General features: G+C 54.9%; 7 protein-coding genes across 7 annotated transcripts; 3 read left to right on the top strand and 4 right to left on the bottom strand.

Annotated features, from left to right (window-relative positions):
- Positions 1-1100: 1100 nt before the first annotated feature.
- BKA78DRAFT_75639 (uncharacterized protein) lies at positions 1101-2031 on the bottom strand. Its single transcript, XM_066893698.1, has one exon. The coding sequence runs from the start codon at positions 1831-1833 to the stop codon at positions 1339-1341; it is 495 nt and encodes a 164-aa protein (XP_066747671.1). The 5' UTR covers positions 1834-2031; the 3' UTR covers positions 1101-1338.
- Positions 2032-3319: 1288 nt separating this feature from the next.
- BKA78DRAFT_75636 (uncharacterized protein) lies at positions 3320-4123 on the top strand. Its single transcript, XM_066893697.1, has one exon. The coding sequence runs from the start codon at positions 3503-3505 to the stop codon at positions 4007-4009; it is 507 nt and encodes a 168-aa protein (XP_066747670.1). The 5' UTR covers positions 3320-3502; the 3' UTR covers positions 4010-4123.
- BKA78DRAFT_75635 (uncharacterized protein) lies at positions 4124-4866 on the bottom strand. Its single transcript, XM_066893696.1, has one exon. The coding sequence runs from the start codon at positions 4632-4634 to the stop codon at positions 4239-4241; it is 396 nt and encodes a 131-aa protein (XP_066747669.1). The 5' UTR covers positions 4635-4866; the 3' UTR covers positions 4124-4238.
- Positions 4803-6273, bottom strand: BKA78DRAFT_75642 (uncharacterized protein). The gene is made up of 3 exons (XM_066893699.1): positions 5688-6273; positions 5137-5603; positions 4803-5087 (listed from the first exon to the last, which is right to left on the bottom strand). The coding sequence occupies exons 1-3, from the start codon at positions 6179-6181 to the stop codon at positions 4972-4974; spliced, it is 1077 nt and encodes a 358-aa protein (XP_066747668.1). The 5' UTR covers positions 6182-6273; the 3' UTR covers positions 4803-4971.
- Positions 6274-8650: 2377 nt separating this feature from the next.
- Positions 8651-9665, top strand: BKA78DRAFT_75599 (uncharacterized protein). The gene has a single exon (XM_066893694.1). It carries the CDS (start codon positions 8885-8887, stop codon positions 9491-9493), a length of 609 nt encoding a protein of 202 aa, XP_066747667.1. The 5' UTR covers positions 8651-8884; the 3' UTR covers positions 9494-9665.
- Positions 9666-9691: 26 nt separating this feature from the next.
- Positions 9692-10450, bottom strand: BKA78DRAFT_305581 (uncharacterized protein). Its single transcript, XM_066887709.1, has one exon. It carries the CDS (start codon positions 10372-10374, stop codon positions 9838-9840), a length of 537 nt encoding a protein of 178 aa, XP_066747666.1. The 5' UTR covers positions 10375-10450; the 3' UTR covers positions 9692-9837.
- A 2252-nt stretch (positions 10451-12702) lies between these two features.
- On the top strand, positions 12703-13576 carry BKA78DRAFT_75605 (uncharacterized protein). Its single transcript, XM_066893695.1, has 2 exons — positions 12703-12956; positions 13012-13576. The coding sequence occupies exons 1-2, from the start codon at positions 12887-12889 to the stop codon at positions 13371-13373; spliced, it is 432 nt and encodes a 143-aa protein (XP_066747665.1). The 5' UTR covers positions 12703-12886; the 3' UTR covers positions 13374-13576.
- Positions 13577-19148: the final 5572 nt, after the last annotated feature.

Raw genomic sequence — 19148 nt, 5'->3', positions numbered from 1 at the left:
GCGTGAGGTGTAGCCTCAGCTGCTGTGCCCGCCCTCCCGCTGCTGTTGCGCCGTTGTGGTGGTGGTCGCTATGGAAGTGGTCACGGCGAATGCAGTACCACCCTATCGGCCTTCTCCTTCGCTACCCATCTGCAAAAAAAGGGTGTGAAAGTGGCTAACCAATCAAGCGCATCTGTCTTCCCTTGATCTGTCTGCATCGCACACAGTGCCCTTTGGAGAACACTGGGCGTGGCAGAGACTAGTCGCGGTAGATAGTTGATGCGACTACAACCGCAACCGCGCCAGCACCCATCTTGGAGATGTTCTGGGAAAACCTGCCTAGCGAGGATAGGCAGAGGGTCGCTGGACGGGATGCAGCGCTAAACAGGGTGGTGGAACGAGGGAAGGTAGTATACCAATGAAAAAAAAAAAAATTTAGTTCGTGTGGTAGTGTCTTGGAAACTGCGGGCAACGGGGATTGGCCCAAGAAATAAAAACTGGCAGAAAAGACCACCACGTCTATGGCGCGCATTCACCGACTAAGGCACAGTTCATGGCACGACATTTTGGTGCCGTCCCCACAACAGCTCGTACGGACGTAGGGACGCACTGGTGCGCTAAGGGCGAAGCAATGATGATCAGGGTCCTGCCTCTTGCTGCCGTGGGATGTGGAGGAGCTGCGCCGCCGCCGGTAAGCTGTGACGGGAGAGAAAGGGAGCGAGTCAGCGCCACCACCACGCGACGTGCATCAACAGAGCCGTCAACAGTGTCAACGTCCTTAGCGTACTTCTGTTACTCTCATAGGGCAGCAACAGACAAAAAAGATAGAGACCGATATAAGCTCATACGATGACGGAAGACGAGAAAAACCCTGGTTGTTCCGCAGCCGGGATGTTTTGCCCTCCCCTCGTCGACTGTGGAGCAGCGGAAACAGAGAGAAGCGTGAGAGCATAAGAGGAAATGTCGAGCGCCAACTTACCACAATCTCCTCGCGACCCTCATCTCATCGATCCTTTCGCTCAGCGTGGTACGGAAAAGCGTGTGATGGCAGGCGGCGCCGGCAGCCTAGCATCACCCACGACAGAGGCTGGGGGCCCATGGCCACGACAGCGACTGGGAACCACACAGCAACAAATGAAGCCAACAAGACGCCAAGCATCAGCGCGAAAAGCCAAGCTCGCCCACTGACGCCACTGCGCAGCTGGAGGCGCCGGGCCCGCGACGCCGCTGACGTTGACGCGCAGCCTACCGGCGCAACCTCACCTCTGTTGTCCTCAGCATTGCACCTGCTATCCTCGTTTTCGGTTTGTGCAAGACTTTGCCAGACTGAGTCTATCGTCTGTTTCTCAAATGCCGAAGCTAAGTAGCTTGCCGTGCCTGCAAAATTCCCTTTTCTCTTTCCGTGGCGTAATCGTTCGTGAGGCGACATGGTCTTGACTTCGGCTCGCTCGCTTGTTTTTTTGCGCCATGTGAGGCAAGGCGACTAAGTCGTGACCTTGGAGATGGAGGCCTTGCCTGAGGTACAGTGAGAGAGCTCGCTTCTTGCCGTTGACCTGACGACATTGGGTGGGCATTGAAAACCTTCACTTTGAGCTTCCTGCACCCTCCTGGCCATGACACAGACCGTGCGCCGCCGTCGCTCGTGGCCTGTCTACTCCTCGCTTGGTTGGCGACCGTTGCATCGTCTTTTGTGTAAACGTTTCTCCTCGTCGCCGGCTGTCGTCGTTGGCGACGTGTTTCCCTAGTAGCTAGGCGATGGGAAGCATGAGTACTGAAGCGAGCGCTATGGGCGCGCGAGGGCGTGGGCGATGCCTGCGACACTGCGCTGCGGGCGTGCATTTTGCCTGCATGCATGAGGAAGCAAGGTCGTGGTCGCCATGGTCGGCGTCCTCATGTTGCGTGGCGATTGTTTTGTAACAGGCAGATGGGTCTTGTTTGAGGCGGAGCCGAAGGTATGAGGTCGGAAGACGTTGAGAAACAGACGAGAATGGAGATGGGGGCATGAGAAGAGAGAAACAGACGACGTCATGCAGGAAATGGCAATTTCCCGAACTCAACACCACAGTGTCTCTCATGAGAGAGTGAGAGGGGACTAAGATGTGGTTTGGTCATTCACCGACCTCGACCTGCGACTTCCCGACTCCTGCGCGCTCCTTCCTGAGCTCACCTCAAGTCTCTCCAGTCATCAAAAGGCCACGGCGCGCCCCCACGCTCCCAAAGCACAACCTTTTGCACATTATTCGCTCGTCCTATGCAATCTAATCTCTTTTTTTCCTCTTTCGTCCCTCGCTCAAATCCCTCGCCCTCGCGCTCGGCGCGGTCCATCTTCAACCATCATCACTCATCCAATCGTCAGCAGCAGCATCATCAGAGTCCACAGCCGACAAGAAGACGCTCAACCCGCCATCTGGCACCCTCCCGGGCGACCAATTTGTTTGATCACCAAAACCGCTGTCTCTCCACCCACCACCGGACGCTCTCTGCAGCTGATTGACCAGTCGGAGTTTCTCCCTGCCCGGATCAGTACGGATCGGGATGGGCGACAGCCCGAGAGGAGTTTTGGTCGTCGTTGTCGTCCGTGGGTTCCGCTGGCTCCCTCTGTCCCTGCCAAGTCCTAACCCAACACGTCCACCAAACCCGCGCTGACATGCCAGCTCATGCACCATCAGCAGTAGGACTGCTTACCATTTCCGCGGGCCGGTCCTTCTGTCCGACTTTTATCAATCTCTCCCGATAAGCCGCGTACGGTATACGAAGACATGCTGGGGGTTGAAATGGGGAATAAGGAAAGCGTCACGGTCTACGATTTGCTTGCAGGTGTTGGAGATGGTCGGCTAAGTTCAACCCGACTCTTTGCCCCCTTCTCTCTCTCACTTACTCACGCTCTCGCCTCACACTGTTCTCCTATCCATCCCATATCCACACACACCACAACTAAACCATCAATTGACTGCCCGTCCCCACCTTCATTAAACACCCACAACCGCAAAGCAGCTGCCACTGTGCCAGCCCCCACCCACTGCACTGGTACTTTGCCCGGTTACCCACAGACACCACATGCACACATCATGACGTCGGCCGCGGCGGAGGAGAGCCAAAACGTTATTTCAAATAACCCCAGCAACCAGCTCGCTCACGGCTCCATCTGTCTGTGCTGACGTCTCATCTCGTCAAACCCCCAACCAGCAACCCGACTGAAGAGCCGCACCTGGCGCACAGGAGAGCCGCATCCACCCGAACGGACGACACATGGACGTCGACGGCTTTGCCTACCTACTTTTGCACGCGTGGGTGTGTGGGGGTCGCAAAAGGAAATTGCAAACCTCTCTCACCTCTCACCTTATTACTTGCCCTGCATGTGCACCGCCTACTTCTCCATATTCTTTTCATCTCTTCATCTCCATCCATACATAGAAATCCAGTGAAATGAAAAGTAGATATTTTTATCGCAACGCTTGGGGGCCATCAGAGCCTCTGCCTCACCCGTGTGGCCAACGAGACGAGCCCGCAGCCAACGAGAGCGATGAGACGATGGAAGAGAGAGGCAGTGCAAAGCAAATCTGAAACGCAAAAAAGTAATAATAATCGGGGCCATGCCATGTGCATGCTTGAGCAAGTTAATTTGTTGGCAACGACGCTTTTGCAGCTAGAGGCGCGAGAGAGAGATGCCGCATACCACCTGTGGACCCGGGCGGCCATGTGCCCGACACGAATGAACGGGGACAAATCTGACACTAATGCATGTGATGTGGTGGTGGTGGCGACTGAGACTGAGGGCGATGACTACTGGGCGACTGACTGGGCGATTCAAAGGACGGTGGCAGTGGCAGTGGCGGCGGCGGCGGGCTGGCGGCCAAAGATCCGGTCCGACGCGACGCGTGCGATGGGTGGACGGGGAAGGGGAATGGCGGCGACAGCCTGTCAGAGGGGAGGGGGTTCTCGCGGACAGGTTTGGGGGGTTCTCTCAGTGTCGATCTCTCCATGCGCCGCCGCCGTACCTATCACCGAGACATCAAGTCGGCTTTTGTAGGCTTTTGATTCGATTGCAAACTCGAACTATTCACATTGAGTTCCGAAGCATTTTCTCTTCACATTGAGTTCAAATTTTTTGAATTTGGTATCTTGCATTATATTACGAATAATAGCGAGCGTCGTGAGCTTACACAGTACAAAGTTGTGGGTGGCGTTTCCTTTCTTGCCATGTCCGGCTTTTTCCCTTCCCTTCCGTTCCCCGTAAGCCGTCAGTTCGGTCAGGAGTTTCACCTGCCTGTTGTAGTAGTGGTAGTATGAACGCGCCTGTACCTGGCGGACTGTAAGCTTTGCCGTCCTTCCTCCTGCTTCTTGTGGTAGTAGCCAGCCCATATTGGCCTATAGAACATGCAACCCCCCGCCTTCTTTTCTCCGTATCGTACACACAGTGTAAAAAGGAAAAAACGTATGAAAATGCGCGAATGCACCGCCGCGTAGAGACAAACCAGGGAAAAGGAAAAAACCGGCCCAGCAGCGCCAAGGCTGACATGAAAACGAGTGACCGCCGTAAGCCAGAGAGCAGGTCCGTAGCCAAAGGAAAATTGGGTAGGAAATCGGAAAAGGAAATATCCCAAACCACAAATGGAGAATATTAATACAACATCAACGAAGAGAAGAGTCTGCATAAAAACCGCTGCACAGGAAAACGCCGTGCTCTACTCCAGCCTGGAACGCCGGTAGAGCCAAGAAAATGAAAAGTAAAAACCACACCAGGGGTATAAGTAGCGACTGTCTAGAAGATAAAAGTGTTCTCTTCAGAGTCGAGGAAATACGAGACAACGCAATGATGAACGCGCAGTACGTGGCGGGATATCTCGACTGGAAACACAGAAACTGCAACCGTTTTGAGCCAGAAAGAAAAAAAAGGTGGAGCGACGGGAGCCGACTGGGATGCAACTTTTGTACGCCTCAAACATTACCGAGGTGCTCGTTGTGCTGGCCGGATATGACTTTTACGCCGTATCACGACTCCTCGGGGGAGGGTTGGTCGCGCTCGCCCTTGTGGACCTTGCGATGTCTCCTCAGGTTGGAAACGACGGAGAAGTGGCGGCCACAGCCCTCGACCTCGCAAGCAAATGCTATAACAAGATTAGTTTTGGTCTTCAATGGAGAGCTTTCGGAACTTACGCTTCTCGCCAGTATGGCTGTACATGTGCGTCTGCAAGGAACTCGGACGGGTGAACCTCTTGTCGCAGACCTTGCACTTGTGCTTCTTTTGGGTACTCGACGACACCTTGGAGCTGAATTGGCCCATCATGGATTGCGGTGCCGGAGGAAGGCTGGTGGTGCCAACCAGAGCGGTGGGCCTAGGGAGGGTTCTTGAAGACATGTCACCAACAGACTCGGAGGCGGAGCTATAGTCGGTTACGGAGGATTCAGCTACGGACCCGTTGTAGTATGAAGGATAGGTGCTGGCGGATGAGATTGACGAGTGGGCCGAGTGAGTTGCCGGAAATCCGTACGAGTCGGCCGAGCTGCGGGGATTTTGGCCATAGATGTTCCTGGGCGTAATGTCCTGGCTCATGGCGACCATTCCCCGGCTGGCGTCGAGAGCGTCGTTGAAACTGGTGCGCTGGGTTTGTTCCGAGTTCATCCTGGCGGTGAAGTCAGTGAGGGAGCTCTGGCGGTGCCTTTGGATATCGAGCGGGGCCCCGAGGAAATTGGTGGAGGGTACTGACGGATGCGAGGAACGGCGGGCCATGTCCTGCTGGTAGGTGTAGGTGGCAGGCCTGGCGGCCGTCGTGGCCGTCGAGTAGTCCATTGAGTACTGGGGGGCCGAGGTGGGAGCGTATGTTGGCGCGGTGGGCGAGGCCGAGGCGGCGTACGAGGTACCATAGGGCCGCGATGCCATGAGATCTTGGGGGAGGTGGAGTGAGTTTTGCGACGCGTACATGCCATCAGAGAGACTAGTACCTGCTCCAAGAGACGTAGGGGCGCTGACGGAGAGATTCGAGTAGGGCATCGAGACGGCAGGCCTTGCGGTCTGCGGGTGCGTGGCTGCAGTGGCGGCCATGCCAGAGGTGTTGGAGCCAAGCGTCGAGGTGGGAAAGAGTTGGGGAGGTGCCGCAGGGGCAGAAACCCAAGGGTTGGTGAAGTGAGGAGCGGGATAGCGCATCGAGTCGAAGCCCATGTTGACTTGGGGCTGTTGCCGGTTGTCGACGGCCATTGCCATGTCGAGGTAAGGGCGGAAGGTAGTGTGAGAAGGAGAGGGATGAAGTTGTTGCTGTGTAGCAAGGTGAAACGCAGGTCCAGGAAGGCTTGCGAAACGTGGAGATCACTTGCAGAGACAGCAGTCGAGCACGCGGGATCAGCGAAGCTTTTGAAAGGTGTCAAAGGAGGGTGCAGGAGGCGGGTTGCCTATGGCGGCAGTGATGAGCTTTTTGGTGGAGCGGATCCTGGGGCAGGTGGACGACGGACGCAACCGCGCGTTTGGGTAAGCTCAGGGCTGGCGGCGCGACGGGTATGACGACGTTGGAGATTGGACAAGGTTTCAGGAAAGAGGCCCTGAATGTGGGGAATGCGCGTCGGAAGACAAAGAAAGCAGTGATGTGTGGTTGTTGAGGGTCGAGGACAAGGCCGAGCGGTGGTGAGGTAGTAGAGTGGTAGCTGTCTTGACGCGCAGGGCAGGTCGGAGCGCAGATCGAGGGCGGCCGGCGGAAGGCGTGTCTGGTGTGAGGGAGTGGAAGGGGGGAGAGCGGAAGGAAGAGAGGAAGAGCAGAGGAGGAGAGAATAATAAGCTTGGAGGGATGCTGCAGCGGGCCGAGTTGGCAGGTTTGGATCTTGAGTAGAGAGAGGAGGGAGGACAGATGGGGTGTGGTGGGCAGTTTGGAGCAGCTGCAGCAGCATATTTCTTACGTCGTCGCAGGTCGCTGATGACATCGTAGGGACCGAGCACAAGCACAAGCGAGTGGTGCTGCGGGCAGGGAAAACCAAGAGGGTCGAAGCCACCGCAGTCGGCGCTGCGGGGACCCTGCCACTGCCTGCGTTGGTGTGTGGCCCGTGCGGGACGCAGGTGCACTGGTGCAGACCACCACCCTGACCCAGCACACGGCAGCCGAGGGGGCCTGTCCATGTCCGTCTCCTTGCCCGGAATGCCTTGAGTCTATGTGCGCGCGCAGAGGAGGATGAATGCTCCATGAATCTACGATATACAGTTGGACATGGTCAGAACTTGACAATAGGCAGGCGCAACACCATCGAGAACTCCAAGTGGTGTGGGGGACGGGGAGACAATAAAGGCGCCAGCGTGCGCTCAATTGCCACGGACCAATCACGACCCCCCGGCAGACCCGCTTCGAGCATAGTGTCTCCCCCGTCCTCCTGGAAAACCGCAACCAGATAATAACTTCTTCGTAGAGATATCTCGCTCGTCATTGTCGCCTTCCCAAGGTATTGCTCGGCCCTATGCTTTGGTTCGTGCTTGGCCGTTGGCTACCTAGCTCCAAGCTGGCTGCTCCCCTGACGGTCCCCCGGCTCCCGCATGGCTTGACTCCCGGCAGCGTTTGATCGTCTGTTGCCCTCGCCCCCGGTTGTAGTCACGAGCCGTTTAATCTCAATCTCTTAGCTCAACCTGACCGGCAGGGGTCCGGCTCGCTATACGACCGTCTGTGCGTCGCAGCCCTGGAATGGCTTGCTCTTCCCAACTCAACAGGGTGCCAGGGTGAGGACTGAGGCCTCATTTCCTGCCCATTCTCTCTCTCGAGACCACCTCAACTTGGCCATGGCGGTGTGAGTTCTTTGGACACGCATTAGCCCTGGCTGTCGCCCCTTCTCTTGTCCCCTCCCTCCGTCTCCGTCTCCCCTCCCCCTTCTCCACGGCCGCAGAGACGAACCCTGAGACTGTTGCTGACGGCCGACTGGTCGCCATGTTCGTCATTTCAAGCCAAGCCCGCCTGCACCATGACGCCACATGCGCCGGGCGCGCGGGCGAGCTGCCGGAAGCTTACGCTCGGCGCTACTTTCCAAAGCGACATGTCGTCACAGATTCACCCACCACTCCCAAACCACCACCACCGCCATGTCGCCCTCCGATTGCGCGCGAGGCGTGACGATCGACTCCCCAGAAGAGCAATTCTCTCTATAGCACCTCTATATCCCACTGCTTAATTCACTACATCCCTCATCCCTGTGGACCCTGCAGCCACTCACTGCCTCCCTCCTGCAACATGTACCGTGCCGCACGAGGCTCAAACAGACAACAGACTGCCTGAGGCTCTCTCCCGACATGCCACAGTATGCTCGCAACCGCTACATGTACTCTGACACCAAACTCATCATTGGCGCAAGCGGCGTCCCGAGTCGTGCCCCTCCCCAGCTCCACCCATGCGCCCACCGCCATCCGCAGGCAGGTCAAGCGGCATGCACAGAGGTGGATAGTGGGTGGAGACGCCGTCCAGGGCCCTGCTAGCCTAGCTGTACCTTAGCCGCTGCCCGGTGCCTCATGCTCCTCTTCCTCCACCACCACCACCACATCCACAGCAGCGCCGTTTGGCCCTCGCGCCATGCTCATTGCTCACTAGAGCCCAAGTGACAGTGGGCCGGCCGCTCGCCCGATGGATCGATGCAGCATGCCACGGGCGGAACGCAGACGCAACGCAGCGCAGCGCAGCATCCGTAGCGCAGGCCCTGACGAAAGAAAAAAAAAATTATTGGTTGACACCATTCTCCGCTCCTCCTCCTCCTCCACCACTCCACCTTCTGCCGCCAACGCCGCCGCGCCAACCAACGCCTTCACCTTGATGGTTCCCATGGCACAGACGTCTTTTCTCTCTGCCCAGGGAAAAAACACGAGAGCCATCCCAGTTTCGCCTATCTGGCCCACGGCACGCCACGAGGTGCTGACCGATCTCCCGCCGCTGCTCATGCTGAATGCTGGATGCGGCACTTTGAGTCCACAATCCGCTTATTCCGGAAGGTGCTTGCGCCCAAAGCTATCCCCGACGTCCTGCGAGGCTGGCGGCTGCAGCACTGTTGTCAATTCCTTCGCCATCACCGACCGGCCCGTTTGCTTCCCACGACTCGCCCTCTGCACGCCGCAGCTGCACGAGCTTCAACTGGCCACTGCCCACATACGCAGGGAGTGCCCTCCGCCTGTGCTGTAACCATGCGCTCGGTGCTGCCGCGGTCCACCCAATCCTGCTTTGCCCGTTTATCAGATTCTTTTACCCTATCTCGTTGCTTGTTGTTCCGCCGCCCGCGCCGCCATCCCGCCCAGGGACCGCACTTGGACAAGCCGCCGCCACCGTCGCCAGGACGCGTCGTCGCCTGCAGGGAAGCCACGCCACTGCTTCTTCGCCTCATGATACCTCCCCAGCTTGCCAAGTCCTCACCTCGTGCTCTGCCCTCTCAGGCCGCCATCAGGAATTTCTTTTCCATCACGCTGCCTCTACCGGTCACAGGGATCACTCCCTTCGAAAGCGTCTTCGCTTCTTCGAGAACAAATCTCAGAAACACGACGAGGCCGGCCGTCCCCAGAATGTCGTGATGAGGCCAGCCTTAGGGATATGGCACAGCCGCCTTGTTGTTGTTGCTCATGTCGAAGCGAGAGACTGTTGCGACGAGGTCAACCGTGTCGGTTTGCGTTTGAAGAAACACCCGCACGTTTCTCGTCATCAAAAAGAAATCGATGCCCGTGTGACACGCTACGCCATGTCCCCTGCCCGCGCTCCATCCCAAAGCAGAAGCAATGGATTTTTTCCGGTCCTCATGCCCGGGAATGGTACTCGAAAATTCTCGCATGGATGGTTGTGGAGAGACAGGGGCAAGGGCAAGGCGTGCCTTGCCGGAACAAGTCCATCCAAAACAACAAATGTGCAGCCAAAACAAACTTCACAAAGCCTCCTCGTCTTGTCCGACGCCTGTCGTCTGTCGGTCGGCGCGAGCGAACCTTGGCTTCGACGTGCCAATGTCCAGCATGTCCGGCATGTGCCCGTCAGGCCAGGCTTCAAAAGGTCTCGAGTGCCCTGTGCTCGCGCTCATTGTTCGGACTGATCCGACATGATGGTTAGACGTGTTTTGATAAACACCAGTCCACTCTTCGATTGCTTCTCCACCCCCCGGCGCTCCATGTCTTGCCCACGCGCCGATCTCATTAGTATGTCCGATTGACAAATTCCTGTCCCCGGCTGCGCTAGCAAAAAGCTCAGAGCTCCCATGGTTCCGACGGGGGTTGTGGTAAAAGGGGGGGCTTGCAGTTGGGAAAACGAACTTCTCATTTTGGCTGCCAGCTGCCCTGCTGGCGTCTCGTATCGAGGCCAAGGCACGGATGCCGATTGGCTCGGACAAGGCTGCGTGACGACGAACTGGCCGGTGAAGGATGCCTCTCTGGGACGCGTGGTGCGGGTCAACGTCGCTCTCCCGAGTCATCGCAGAGCCAAAGAGAACAACGGCCTGCCGCTTTGGCAACGGCTCAGCTGAATCAGACCGCTGCAGCCTCGACGTGGGAACAGGAAAAAGGCTGAACACCGAGCATTCCTCGGCTGCGCTGCCGATCCCTGCGTCTTTGGGCGAGTATTGGACGAGTGCTCGTGCAGGCTGCTGCGTCTTGCAAGGTCGAAGTGATGCCCCCGAATTTTCGAATCCAACATGGCCATTTGGATTCTTGGGTACTTGCACAAGTCGACAATGCACAGTCAATGTTGGCTGGCCATTGTAGCGGGAAGAAGCACATGCTGGGAATGTACAGACACGCAAGGCAGTCGAAGTCGAGTCGCTCGAGCGGTTCGTTGAAGGTCGCCCTTGTTCGCGCTGGAATTTCCCCACGTCCCAACCCACGTTTTCGCTCGTCCCATCAAATCGCACTGGCGGACGACGGTACAGATGGATTGCGCGCGCTTCGAGACTCGGTGCCAGCCGTCGCCACAAACATTTTTTTGAAATCGTTGCACTCACTGGAGTAGGCGCAACACGGCACTACATGGCAGCAGGTCCAACGTTGGGCAAAGCAGTCCCGTCCGTTGCCAGCAATGAGACGCGCGCACAGCCAAGCGAAGCTGCCAGCACGTCTCCTCCTTCTCTCATTCCCCAAGGATGGAACTGCTTGCTCGTAGGTCCACCGTCCCGCCGCGGTGGCGATCGTCGCCAAAACGCTTGCTGATGAGCTGCAGAGCGCTGGCTGCTGCCGCTCATCAGCAATGCTCGACGCGCGTGGCTGACGGGCGAAGATCCGTCCATCACGTCCATCACTCACGTCCATCACGTCCATGGCGTTGAGTCTAGAAGCCTCCGCGCGGCGGGAGGATGATTTACCTCTGCTCCTGCCGTTCTGCTGCCTCGCGGCGATCTGTGGTTGGTTTTTTCGCGCACATCTTTCCCATCGTCGTATTTTTGATTGATGTGCCTGGCCTCTGTGCGTTCTCGCTCGCTCGCTCGCTCGGTACGTACCGTAGGAATCGTCGGCGGCGGCGAGGCGTCAATCAGTCGTGGTGATCACTGGCGAACGGCTGGTCCCGACTTGGCGGTACGGACGTACGTTCGTGTTGGCTGGCTGGCCCAGAACATTGACAGGTAGGGAGGTCTGTATAAAGCTCATGTCTGCTGCAGGTACAGACCGGCTGTCTGCCAAAGCCGTTCATGGCGCGTATGACTGCTCCCTATACCTACTCACAACGACTTCGACTTCTTCACATCCGCTGGCTGTCGAGCATTCGAATGCTCCCTGTATGCCTTCAAGGAGTTTCAATGCTTTCCGTCTTCTGACCGTCAGGGACTAGGACCCTTCCTATCTCGGCAGCCCAGATGTATGAATGCTCCAACTGCACCCTGCTTGGATGTCCCGACTCCCTCGGACGACATTGCGTCCAACCAAGGTTGAGCGACCTAAGTCATCCTAACCCCATCTCTGTCTTCTTCCTTGACCTTTCATTCTCGTACTCCGAAGCAGCAGGTAGGAACCATCCAAGGAGCGGGCACTAGATCACTCCGCGCCGTGCATGCATCTCAAACACGAAATCAGACCACACGCGCGTCCCAGCCATCAACTCGAATCGCCAACGTTGTGCGTGTTTGAGATGAGAGCGGCCATTCGTCGTATCAGACGGACGACGAGCAGGCAGCAGGCGATCGTGAGCCCACCAAGCAAGCATCCAAGCAAGCCATTTTCGTTCGACCTTGATTAACCCGTTTGCCCGTTTTGGACGTGGCGCTGCCGAATGCGGATGTGGAGCGGGACGAGGTAAAGCTCCTCAAACTCCACCAACGTACCTGGCCCGTGTCGAAGTACGATGCCCGCCACTCTGAAAGACAAGGTGATGGGATGACTCACGGCCGGCGATGTGTTTGAGGTGGCTTGCTACAACGCGCCTACAATTCAACCACGTTTGTGCCGCTGGATGAATCGGCAACAGAGCCTTTCTGACGCACCCCCGGCCGGCACTTTTGACCACCAACGACTCATTCCGGATCTCGAGCAGTCGGACGATTGCAGATCGAACGGGAGATCTACTTTTCCCCCCCTCGACCGGCGGGAGTGTGCCGTAAGGTATGTACGTCGTGCTAAGGTTAGACACTAAATCGACTAGCGCCAACCTTAATCGGGGAAGTGTGCTGTACTTTTTGGCGAACACACTACTGGCGTACCTGAGCTACAAGGTTCCGTGCGCCTGCTTCCTGGCGTGGATCAGGACGACAGCTGACATTTCTCGCGGATCTGTCAAGTTTGGCGGCCGGCTGTCTGCCTGTCTACCGCGACGGACAGGCGTTGACAGCAACGGTGACGATCGCTACATGTATCCGTTGTAGTTGCTTCCTTAGTTGACTACCACTGTGGGTGACAAAAGAAATTGCTAAACCCAAAATCTTTATCGCCAAGTCAAAACACGTAGAGACGTGGAGTTCTCAAGCGCTTAATACGTTCAACATAGAGAGAATTTTTCTCTTAATGGGCAGTTACAGGGAGCATTCAAGCGCTTGCGTCCAAAGGTGCGACGACTTGAAGCTGGGCCTGGGTTGTATTTCTTTCTTCACCTACTGTGATACTACTAGTGCTTTGCTGACATCTCCCAGTCCACAATCCAACATGCGCGTTGTTGGCCCCCGGGTTCCCTCTTTCGACGTTCCCGCCCCTGCGCCGTCGTTCCCCCTGTCACCTCCTGCGTCTCCCTGAGTCTGACGTTCCTGTCAAGCCCCAGCAGCTTGTCGAGGAGCCCCTGACCCAGCCAGCCACGCGTGCTTGCACCGACAGACAGACAGCAGCAGACGACAGACACTTAGACGTCATCAATCACGACCCCCCGGCCCCGAACCCCGGCCCCCATATATGCCTGCATGCGCCCATGCATGCATGCTCAATGTACTGTACTGTACTGTACTGTACATGCAACTACCTTGCTGCACGTACGTACCTTTTGGCGCCTCCTGCAGTTTGAGGCTTCGGCCCCTCTTGCCGCTCCGCATTGTGGGCGTGCGGGCGCTTGGCGGCTGTTGGATGTTCATGTAGGTAGACGCGTGCGCTGGGAACGGTAGGTCGTCCTCATTTTTGATTGGAGCACTGCTCTGTGGGAGTTGTTGGCTTCTTGGTGCGAGTTTGCTGGTTGGCTACTTACCGGCCTTCCTGCTTTCAGCTCTGCTGCGAAGCTTTCTCGCTGGTTGTGGCCTGGAGTTCGAAGTCGCTGCCTTTTTTGCGCACTCTGAGAGGATTGTCCGCCGACCTTTCCTTCGTTGCGCTTTTGCCGCTCGCTCTCGAGGATTTCTGCATATTTCACTTTGCATCGCGGTATCCTCCCGCGCCTCTGTAGTTGGACATCGCTGATTGGTGACGAAGACCGCCAGAATCAAGTCACGATGTCTGTCAGCATGGAGCCAACACATTCAGACTGAAAGCAAGACTTGCAAAAGGAGAGAAAATGAGAGCAACAGATCGAGCCCAGCACACGCACGCGCGGCCCAGTGTAATTTTGTGCCATCTTGATGCAACAGTGGACTTTGAAGCCGATGAATTTCACTCGGACAGGCCGAGCTCCTGGTGAGTTGCAAAGAAGGAACGGCGTCCTTTTATAGACGCGAAGCTTCCACCATATGGCTCTTCGCCTCGTTGGTGTGATCAGCTGACAGGTGTCTTTCTGTGGCCATAAATTAACGGTCATTCTGTCCCTCCAACTGCTTTCATCAATGCGAGCTTGAGTGTTAGTGCAACCAAAAAAACTTAGTTCACATACTGAGCTTTGACTCTTTATGTCCTTTGCGCTGTTTGCGAGTGGCTTTGCCCTCCCTCAGGGACTAGTCATTTTGTCTCCTTCCAAGTTCTACTTTCAGCGGTCTGATTGATCGATGACGAAGGCCATGGCTTCTTGATGAAGACTCCCACCATGAAGCGAACGCGTTGGGGCTTTGTCCCTGATTTGGAGACTACAGGGACTGGGACTGTAGAAAAGCGACCACACCACACCCGCACCCCAGTGATGTCAGGTTGTTGCAACTCGCGGAACAGTCGATAACATCTGTCCAGGCGACGAGTGGAACGTGGCGAGTCGATTGTGGTAGAAGAAGAATGGTACAGCAACCTTTTATAACGAGAGAGGTCGGTCATGTGCAAGGCTTTGAGCCCGTTCGCTGGCCTGAGAGTCGGCTTTGGAATTGGTATAAATTCATCAACTCTCGGTGAACAACCCCTGAGACTTCAACGCACTGATGTGAGCTGTGCTCTGGAAGAAAGCGGATAATGGCGACACACTTTCTTCGCGCGGTGGCCGGTGGAATCTTGATTGCCTGTGGGATGTCCCTCAGAGGCGTCTTTCCTTTCAGACTACCACCAGCTTCGCGCTGCAACTCAACTTTTACAGCACTATCAAGCAAAGACGACCACCGTCAAGAATCACTTGCTAGGGCTTTCATCATGAGCTCAAAGTCCTCGGAACGTGGACGATTTTGAGGATAGGGGCTGGTGCAAGCGCGGCAAACACAACAAAGTCAAGGGGTTCTGCTCGAATCGATAACCCAGTGGGTTATGTCCAAGGACGAGCGTATATGAAACCGCGATGAGCATAGAAAAGTGGTAGGAGAGGTACGCTTTTATACAAGCCACGCACTAGACGTCTGCAAGTTTCTGGCCCTTTTGTCCAGCTGACGCAGCGACGAGCGCATGTGCCATCTTTCCAATGATCAGCTAGGCATTTAAAACCTCAGTCGACATTCTCCAATCTCTCAATCAAATCGAGTGCGCTCGCCCTTTGAGCCCACTATCGATACGCCTTCGCACTCGGCTGCCGCTTTGGCACATGGAATGTGCCAATACGTGGAATGTGCACGTATGGTATGACTTTTGGAGTTGTGCGCATCTTCGAGTATTGTGCTGGACACTAATTTACGAAGACTGCTTTCTTTGTAGACAGGCTGACTCCGGTCTTCACTAACGCTCAACGGTGGAAATCTCCATTCCAAGTTGGTAACGCTGTTTCGACAGTTCCTTCCGCTCAAAATCCGTCGCGAGAAAGATCCCCAAGAAGAGTATGCTCTTGGTGACTGCGTCAGTGCCTCCCACAACAGTGCGTCATTATTGCTTCCGCCTTCGCTCTGCAAGCTGGAGCTATGGATTGCGGTGGAGAGGAATAGAGGCTGGGGAGCACGCTTTATAGTCTTCACTTGTCGGTCACATGCCAGCCCTCCCAACACGATGAAATCGACGACTGGTCGTGTGACGATCTGCGACTCTGGTTGCCACTGGCTCATACCTCATTCAATATCCAGCTGATCGCTAAGCTACTATTAGTGCGCTTGCGCTTCCTGCGCATAGGTATTTACGCATTGCTGCATTCAAGAATCAAACAGACAACGATCTTTGAAAACTGGGTACATAAGGCGTAAGGACTCACTGCGTACTTTTTCCTGGCGGCTCTCGTCAATCTTCCTCACTTGCCACTTTCCAGTTCTACTGAATTCGTGCTGTGATGGCATTGTGGCTCGCGCTTGGTCAACGCATTTTCGGATGATGATGATGTGCAGCATCGAAGTAGCTTGAGGGAAGATGATGGCTAGAGTCAGAGTCAGAGGCATCTTTGCAGTTTTTGGAGGAGATTACGGAGGGCCTGGCAGAGTTGAACAGTGTACCTTTCTTCGTCTTTCTTCGTTTGGAGCTGAATGTTTGCGATATCAAACTCCGCTCGTGGACTGCTTGCTGTGGTGTGGCGGCTCTTTATGGAGGAGATATTGCTCAGGAGAGTAGGAAATCACGAGAAATCAGTCAACGGAGTCGGAGCACCAAGCACGAGACTTCCAAGAATGAACTTTGGGTCTTTCATGTGACTGCGGGAGGATATGGCATTGCTGCAGATGGCTATAAAAGGCAGCTTCCCCCCGTCGCTCCTACTTCGTCGCCATTATCAGATTCAGAGTTGTTCTAAGAAGGAAACGCCTTGCAGAACATGCACCGGCTTAAAACGTAAGCTGGATGATTGCACTTGTCTGTTGGTCTTGCGGCTCCGTCAAATTGTCTGGTAGAAATCAGGTTAACGACAGTCCAAGAACTGCAGTGACGATCAGCAGCATTGGCGCGTGATCAAGTCTGACAGTCGACTAATCCACTTCTTTGAAATCACAAAGCAAAGAAAGATCTTGAATTTCGACTGTGGGCGCGCGGAAGAGACCAGTGGTCGTTTCATTTTGGAATCGAGCCATGGTCCTCTTTGTGATAGAGGATTGACTACTGCAGTGAGCTCCAAGAGATGTGAGTCGCGCTCCTCTTTTATAATCCAGTTCTACCCCCTTTTCCAGCATAATAGCGGCACGTGGCAGAGCTCGAGGCGGGCGCGTCCGATTGCGATGGGCTTTTTGCGCTTTCAAGAATCTGAACGACTTTTCGAGAATTTCGATGACGATCAGCAGCATTAACGCATGATGAAGCCTCACGGTCCACTTTCCCGCTCATAGAAAACGGCACTCTGAACGCTGGATTGAAGGCGCGCCCGGGCGAAAAACGGAAAACTCATGGAAGTTCCTTGGGGAAACCTCCAAGTGACGGTGGACTTGCCAAAAAAGTAACAAATCGGCGTCTTTGTGGCAGACGATAGAGTTGTTGCTGCGAAGCGAAATGGCGTGCGACGCGCCCGTCTTTTATAGTCCAGTTCTACCTCCTTTTCGCGCGTAATAGCGGCACGTGGTAGAACTCAGGCGGCAAGCGCGCGCCTTGCAACGGGTCTTCTGCGCTTACTCGCTCGCGCTTAGGCTAAAACTGAGTATTAAAGCTCATGTCTTTTGCTTTCTTGCAGGCTGCGGAGCAAAACTCATGCGAGTAGAGAGCACTCTACCAAAACAGTCGCGGAGAAGGACTTACCCTCGCATCTGCGATACAGCAGTCAGACGCGACCCCTCTTTTTGTTCATCGGGCAAATGGAGCGAAGATTCAGCGTCAGTACAAAAGAAAGATGGTAATCTCCACGGTGATGCGGAGGACCATTCACGAGGATATCCTTAGCAGAGATCTCACCAGAAGAGGACAATGACGGATCAAGGTATAAGGAGGCAGTGAAAATTCCTTCTCGGGGCCCAAACAGAAGTTTGCAAGTCGGAGTTTATGCATCTGCAGGGCTTTCCGGCGTTGAGGAACGGGACTTCTTCTGGACCGCTCTGCTTTATATGTGCAGCCGGAGCGGCACGCCCGTATTGACACTCGCTAGGCGCAGGAGGATCTCGTGAGGAGTATATCCGGCGTCGGATTGGCAGTGATATCATTAGCACGTGGTTTGAGCATTGGTTACGTCCTCTTTGATATTTTGGCATTTAAACACTGCTTCCAATGTCTCAGAAGCCATCATTGACAAGGAGCTCCAACGCCCTTCAAAACGACAACGGCTAATGGCAACTGGTCGGTTGTTTCTGCATCCCGACTTACAATGGTCAATTCGCGTCCTTCCGAAATTCTTCGGTTGCTTATTATTGAAGTACAATTGTATTTCGATTGTGAGTTAGGGCATGTAATGACGATCACTCCCAGTATTGCTGACGGAAGGATTGCCCCTCTAACTTATGCAAGGAGTTGGTTGCTTTTCGCCTTACTCCTGAATTGACCACTTACTTCAAAACCACAGTTAGAACATGGCAGACGCTTCCCCATAGCTCACTCAGTCCGTCAGGGAGTCTTGTCAACAATGACATACTTCCGGGATCGAGGACGCTCCCTGGCTGCTCGAATCTGATTTCAGGGGTAAACTTCAATTTTCAGGGATAGAACATGTCGATCGTCAACAACGCAAAGAGTTGTTTTTCTCTGCAGTGGACTATTAGATCTATTCTGGACAACATACAAACAAATTGAAACAAAAAGGCAAAGGCTGGATCCGTCTTAGTGCGCATCTCCCGTTTTCTTTAGAAGTGGGTCGTAGCTCAGAATCTCTCATCGAGAAATCCTATGAGTACTGGACAGATGGCTTCTGGCACCTTTCCAAAGATTGATTTTATGCCTCAAAATTAAACCACCTGACTTCGCGCCGAAGGTCTGCCCGCCAGACCCAGGCCTGCACACGTGCCCTTCTAGTCTTCGTTCGGGCAGTATATAATGACACCAATTGTAATCTGCGCGTCCATCGATCAAAGCGATGGATCAAAGCCACAGTGGCTTGGACCCATGCTAATGGTTCTGGGCAATCGACGACTGGTGTTTTCTTGTCTCCTGGAAGATATTTGTGGCTGCGGGGGACAAGAGCCTCGACTTCTCAGGATCCAAGATTCTAGGGAGAGAATTCCCTTTGTCTGGATTGCTTGTCTCCATTGTTTGGAAACGATAGTGTGAAGCATTGAGGTATAAGAAAAAATATTGTCTCACTTCAGAGGTGATGCTTGCTTGCAAAAAATCCAAAATCACGGACAAAGGCAATGGCCAGAGCGAGCGCATCAGGCAGTGTCTGTTGTTGAATTTTTCAAAGTGAAGTACTTGGAAATAGTCCGCAGCGTTTCCTGAGAAGCACAGTTGTGAAGAATCAAAGATCTAAGCTGCCAGACCGCCCTTTGAATACTGGGCCCCAACCAGAGACCCATTGCGTCACATGGACTGCGGAATCCACTCTTGAAAGTCTCACATTCGACCCGTCTGTCAATTGCAGTTACAAAATTCCTATCGAATCACCAGTCTCCACCTGCTGAGCTTGACTTTACGTCACTAGACTATGTTCACACCAAAAACGATCGGTTGAGCCTTCCGTGTTGCGGTCACC

Source organism: Phyllosticta capitalensis (genome assembly GCF_038381095.1).
Source record: "Phyllosticta capitalensis strain CBS 128856 chromosome Unknown BKA78scaffold_2, whole genome shotgun sequence".
NCBI classification, from domain to species: Eukaryota; Fungi; Ascomycota; class Dothideomycetes; order Botryosphaeriales; family Phyllostictaceae; genus Phyllosticta; species Phyllosticta capitalensis.
The sequence above is the reverse complement of the archived record's forward strand: the minus strand, read 5'-3'. Positions and strand labels throughout refer to the sequence as shown.

Bases quoted from the DNA above. Each gene is read 5' to 3' on its own strand.
- BKA78DRAFT_75639 (XM_066893698.1), bottom strand. From the start codon at position 1,833: ATGCATGCAGGCAAAATGCACGCCCGCAGCGCAGTGTCGCAGGCATCG.
- BKA78DRAFT_75636 (XM_066893697.1), top strand. From the start codon at position 3,503: ATGAGACGATGGAAGAGAGAGGCAGTGCAAAGCAAATCTGAAACGCAA.
- BKA78DRAFT_75635 (XM_066893696.1), bottom strand. From the start codon at position 4,634: ATGCAGACTCTTCTCTTCGTTGATGTTGTATTAATATTCTCCATTTGT.
- BKA78DRAFT_75642 (XM_066893699.1), bottom strand. From the start codon at position 6,181: ATGGCAATGGCCGTCGACAACCGGCAACAGCCCCAAGTCAACATGGGC. The intron at 5,604-5,687 runs GTCAGTACCCTC...CTTCACCGCCAG, and splicing joins GCCCGCCGTTCCTCGCATCC to GATGAACTCGGAACAAACCC. The intron at 5,088-5,136 runs GTAAGTTCCGAA...ATCTTGTTATAG, and splicing joins CAGCCATACTGGCGAGAAGC to CATTTGCTTGCGAGGTCGAG.
- BKA78DRAFT_75599 (XM_066893694.1), top strand. From the start codon at position 8,885: ATGCGGCACTTTGAGTCCACAATCCGCTTATTCCGGAAGGTGCTTGCG.
- BKA78DRAFT_305581 (XM_066887709.1), bottom strand. From the start codon at position 10,374: ATGACTCGGGAGAGCGACGTTGACCCGCACCACGCGTCCCAGAGAGGC.
- BKA78DRAFT_75605 (XM_066893695.1), top strand. From the start codon at position 12,887: ATGGGCAGTTACAGGGAGCATTCAAGCGCTTGCGTCCAAAGGTGCGAC. The intron at 12,957-13,011 runs GTATTTCTTTCT...GACATCTCCCAG, and splicing joins CTTGAAGCTGGGCCTGGGTT to TCCACAATCCAACATGCGCG.